The 5,799-nt window shown below is 36.5% G+C and overlaps 1 protein-coding gene across 1 annotated transcript in view; it reads left to right on the top strand.

Moving 5' to 3' along the window:
* The first annotated feature begins 2,439 nt into the window (after positions 1-2,439).
* The window catches only part of LOC107582457 (uncharacterized), an 11,341-nt gene continuing 7,981 nt past the window's right edge, over positions 2,440-5,799 (top strand). Inside the window, exons 1-2 of the mRNA XM_016268300.1 lie at positions 2,440-2,494; positions 3,255-3,551. Of these exons, the coding sequence (XP_016123786.1) occupies positions 2,440-2,494; positions 3,255-3,551 (352 nt within the window). The remainder of the gene's footprint in view (positions 2,495-3,254; positions 3,552-5,799) is intronic.

Raw genomic sequence — 5,799 nt, forward strand, 5'->3', positions numbered from 1 at the left:
CCTTTGTACCTAAAGAGTCCATATTGGTACCATAAAGGTACATATTAGTACCTAAAGTGTACATATTAGTACCTAAAAGGTACCACCCCAGTGACAGCTTTTGTACCTTTATTTCTGAGAGTGTAGGGGAGAGTGGGGTAAGATTAGCCACTTTTTACTTGTGTGGTCCTCAAGATAAGGGAAAATGACGCAGAAGTACAATGAAAGTATCCTATCCTATCCTATCCAAATGAAAGTATTCCTATCATTTTAAATGTTCAGAATGTATCTATGACAAAGGGCTCTAAAAATAATGCTTCTTATAAAAAAGTGTTCCCATGGCTCAGTTAGCCCCAGGTTAGGGGTAACTTGACCCGAGTCGAGTCAGTGGGTAAGATGCACCATCTAGGTGTAAAATGATTGTCCGACTGAATCTGACTCAAACCCATGTGAAATAAATAATTTAAAAACTAATTTAATAATGTCCTTTTACAAACAGTCATATTTCTTTTCTTAAAGTTAACTTTAACAACATAAAACCAACCAAATTAAGTTTAAATTTCAATATTTAATTGTTTGCATTTCTGAAACAATAAGTTGAACACTAAAGTTGTAGCCTTCCTAAAAAGAGACTAAACAGAGAGTTTGTTGGCCATTAGTGACTACAGAGGACGGACTCACATAAAATTATTACTTCATAATTGTATTCGAGTCTTACACATGCTATACAGATAATGTAGAGTCGTGCATTAATTTGAGTGATGAGAGCTATTATGAGAGTGGCTTGGTGGAGCGCAGGTGATATATATCTGATTATAATGTGATGAAAAGCATTTTCTGGTTCTTATCAGAAAAGGATTTGGTGCACTTGCACACTGTCACTATCAAATAAACTGCAAATAATATGTATATATGCTCAACTAAACCAGTAATATATCACATTAAAATACCATTTTATAATTCAGAGATTTAACTTAACTACAGTGCCTTTTGGTGGGGTAAGTTAAAATGCTGACAATTTACCCCACAGCATTTGGCTCACTTTGCCCCATAGCTGACATTTTGGGGAAAAAAATAGCTACTGTAGCTTACCAGTTCAGGCTAATATTTAGCTAAATGATTTGCATGGTTTTATATGTTACTAAATCACCTATATGTATCATAAATATTTTTAGACCTGGATAAGTTTGCTTTGATGTAACAACCATTTTACATGTAACCATTTGCATTTGCTTCCGTCTGTTATGCTAAAGTTTACTTTGACAAGCCAAAAACCGTTTTTAAAGTAAATGGGTGCCTTCCATTCCCCCCATGTGTTCCTCCTTATCACAGTCTGGCAGAAATGATGGGTGGTTCCAATATACATCGTCACATGACAGATGTACAGTTGCCAAGAAACAGGGGGTGGGTCAACTTACCCCACTCTCCCCTACTTCCATTGAAGATGAGGCAGAAGCAGGCTCAGAGAGTGAGGAAGAGCCCACTTTTATCAAAACATCTACAATAATGTCAGTTATTACCGAGTGTGCTGTCTTCTCTTTTAATTGTATATTTGTAACAGCTGGATAATTTGTATTAACAAGCACCCACCCTCCTTGTGCCCCCTTTTTTAGTTTGGGGCCACTGCCCCTCAAAATGTCTGTGCAATGCCCTGCTGTCAGGTGCTGGTGCTGGTGCCACCTTATAGAACTTAATGGCACTAGTGCTGGTGTCCTCAAACGTTAGTCTGGAGCCCTACAATATTTCTCGAAGTCAGAAAAGTCATAACAGTGTTAGAAGAATGTTGTCTGTGGTATATTTTCACTGCAAAAAAAATAAGAAATGCCGCAAATATCACTGCAAATTTTGAGAAAAGCTGCAGCAAAATCAGTCATTTTAGGCCGCAAAAATCAGAAAAAAGTTCAGCGGAATCCTGGAGGGACTGACATTTATATAAAAATAGTGGCATTTTTTTTTTTGTATGTTCACATTGATGTTAAAATGACATTTTCAGATTTGTGACATTACTTTTTATGTACTGCTAAAACACTGCCAAACACCTTTAGAAGTTGTAGTGATTCTTTCAAAGAAAGCATGTGAAACATATTGGTTATATAATTTTCATTTGTAAATATTTAAAAATATAATTTCAATTGATTTTACACACTTCAAGCAATATCGTACCGCATATTGAATATGGCATTATTTAACAAGGTATCGCATATCGCATTTTTCTTCAATATTGCACAGCCCTAGTTAGAACTTAATTAAACTAACGACCCACCGTTTGAAAAGCGCTGTATAGTGTCAAGTTTCAGATAGGCTACATGTTACAGTGCACATAACTGTAAGTATCATAATCATGTTCATCTTCATAAAACTGACTGCACAAAGCATAGACTACAGTTTCCTGTGGCCTGATGTTTCACTTCCTAATTCACTCATAGTGTGAGTCTCGTCTCTTCTCTCACACTCGCTGTAATGGAGTTGTTCATCTTCATAGTCTTTCAGCTCCTGATGGAGGTTCAGTCTTACAGTAAGGGAACTCTGTTGTTTAATGTTAATTAAATACTGTATGTTCACATTTGTAGTGAACAAAGTGTCTTTGTCTAATATTTTTCTACATGTCAATAGTGCTCCATGTGAACCATAATTGTTTAGTCATAGAATATTTTGTATTTAATCAGCAGTTGTCTTATTCAGATTTTAGAACCCAAATACATATGATTAATATCAGAATATTATTGTGTTTGCACACATAGACCATGAGCAGATGTAATATACACTCTAAACAAAAATGGTGCTAAATTGCACTAATAGTGGTTCATTGGCTTGTAATCATGGGGGAACCACTTGCTTTAGAGGTGCTACAGCGCCTTTGTCAAATGGTGTTATGTAGAACCATAAGAGGAACCCCATTCTCCTCAGATTTTAGAGATGTTACTCCACTCTCATATGTTTGCTATGAATGGGAATTTACTACAATGGCAAAAGCTGTTTTGAATCACTTTTATGCGTTTCTGAGGTCAAAAAGTATTGTGTGGGGGCCCTGGAATATTTCCTTATGGGGGGCCTTGGGGGGCAAAAAAGGCTGAGAACCACATTATTTTCAGTAAATACACTGTATTTTAATGTTTTTTTTTATCCTTTCCCCAACTAGACTAAGAGAGAGTTAGAGAACCTTTAAAGAACTATACAGGGGCTTAATGGGTTCTATATACGTTAGCGGTGCTATATAGCACCTTAACCACCCTAAATAACCGCTGAAGAACCATTTTTTGTGTGTGTTGTTTCAGAATCTCCTACTGTAAAAGTATCTCCAGATGTCATAAGAGAGTCCAGCTCAGTGAAGATCAGCTGTGAGACTCCAGCAGATGTTAGAGTGAATCAGTGTTATTTCATCACAAACAGAGAAGAGAAGAATGTAAGAGTCAGTTCATCATGTGAGCTCGAGCGTACTGGTGCTGAAGTGCTCAGATGGGCAGGTGTAAAATCCCCTGTATCAATCTACATTAACTGCTTCTACACAATACACGAGCGAGGCATCAATAAACCATCATCTGATTCTCCTCCTGCCACAGTGACGGTTCTAGGTGAGATATTTCACTGCTGTCTTAGAAACTGTTACTGCTGTGTTTTAAAGTGCCCCTATTATGCCATTTCCAATATTGCCTTTCATGCAGTGTGTAATGCTACTGTTTGTGAATGTAAACGATCTGCAAAGTTGTAAGTGCACGATAAATAAAGTTATTCGCTGTGTCCGAAATCGCATTCTTCCCTACTGTAGCCTATAGTAGGCGAAAAACAGTATGTGAGGCGAGAACTAGAAGTATGTCCGAATTCATAGTATACAAAAACAGTAGGCAAAAAATACCTGGATGACCTACTTCTTCCGCCCGGATTCTGAAATGCGCATTTGATGGACACTTTACAATCCCATGAGGCCACAGGAGAGGATTTATGAATGGCACTGGTAGGTCATCATGTGACAGTAACAACATGGCAGATGTAGTACGTCCGAATTTCGTTCGTTCTACCCATATTAATACTATATAGAACATATAGTATTAATATGTAGCACCTACTCAGACAGTACGCCATTTCGGACGCACCAACTGAATCTTAGAACTGCTTTGAACGAATCGTTTGAGAATCGTTGGAAAATTAGGTGATATTAAATGCATATTTTGAGAAAACAAAAGCGTTTTTTGGCCTTATAATCCTATTGTAGGAGACTCCCTAAACAATATTAGGAACCTTAAAAATGGCATAATAGGGGCACTTTAATAGTTGCGGATTATTTCTCTTCAGATTCACTTCCGAAACCCTTCATCAATGTTAGTGATGACCAGCTCAGCATATCATGTGAAATACCACTTTCAGTCAGAGCTGATTTCATCTGTAGCCTCTACACTGAGGACGATGTTCTTCTGTATCAACGGGTCTCTCAGTGGAGTCAGTCTGGAAAGAATCTTTGTATGTTTTATATAAGTCGTAGTGAACTCTTCACACGATCAGTGAACATCAGACAGCTGATCTGTGTTTATTCACTCAAGACTGAACCTGAGATCAGATCACCACACAGTGACACATACACCATCAGAGGTGAGTTATTATTGTTATCATTTTTAAAACATGAGCACATTTAATGATTAGAGACACCTGTATAATTATTTAGCCAGTATGATTTATTATGTAGGCAAGTAGTATCAAAGTCCCTTTAAGGCAAGTCATGTCACTCAACGGCCATCTTTGAATGCCTCTCGGGTATGCAAGTGCAGCTCCTATCTCTGTGAATGGGGAAACATCAAATTCTCCAAAACTCACAAAGCTTATGATTAAATTTCATATTTGAAATCAACTTTATGGATTAGCGATTGGCTCATTTACTCAGAAGGTGGGGCTTCTTTTGATAGAGAGGCCATATTGCGTGTTGCATTTTTCCCCATTCAAAACCTATTGAAAGGGTCTTTATGTAAAAAAATCCATCTAGACTTTTTACAGAGATAGTATCATTCTATTTTTCTCATATTGGTTTTGTTGTTGTTGTTTTGAAGTTACTGACTTGACTTTTTTTTTATTGATGAATCTTTAAACTATTTTTTTATACTTCCAAAAACTATAGAATACCCAAGACGTGTCACTTTGGCAAGTGAACAATCTGATGCATATCAAAAACAGTTGACATATCAGAGAGTCAGACTATGTCTAAAAAAAATCTACAGAAACTCCCGTCTACCTAAAATGAAATCCATAATATGATGGTGAAAAGAGAAACAGTTCAAATCTGCAAGTTATTTTAATATGTTCTTTGTAAGTTCTTATTGGGTCATTCTGTTCTGCATCACCTTCTGGACTTTACAGATATTAATACACTAGTGTTAAAGTCAGAAGTATTTTCATTAAAAGTAACCTTTAGAAATGTGCTCTAGTTAAACTAATCATATACCTTATTGATTGTGATTTAATTAATTATGATTTTTTTTAAATAATGGCAATAAAATGAACAGGATGCAAATAAAGAGCCAGTGATTGACAATTAGTTTACATGAGTGTGTCAAACAACTTCTGAAGTGTTGATATTATAATACAGGGCCCAGTTGCATAAAGCACCTTAAAGGGTTAGTTCACCCAAAAAAGAAAATTAGCCCATATATTACTCACCCTCAAGCATCCTAGGTGTATATTACTTTCTTCTTTTAGACAAATCCATTCGAAGTTATTTTAAAAATGGTCTTTGATCTTTCAAGCTGTTTAATGGCACTCAGCGGATGTTGCAGTGCATCAATCCAAAATAAGTGAAATAAAAAGCGCCCATCCATAAAAAAAGTGTCTCACACA

Source organism: Sinocyclocheilus grahami, unplaced genomic scaffold (assembly GCF_001515645.1).
Source record: "Sinocyclocheilus grahami isolate Dianchi unplaced genomic scaffold, SAMN03320097.WGS_v1.1 scaffold44.1, whole genome shotgun sequence".
NCBI classification, from domain to species: domain Eukaryota; kingdom Metazoa; phylum Chordata; class Actinopteri; order Cypriniformes; family Cyprinidae; genus Sinocyclocheilus; species Sinocyclocheilus grahami.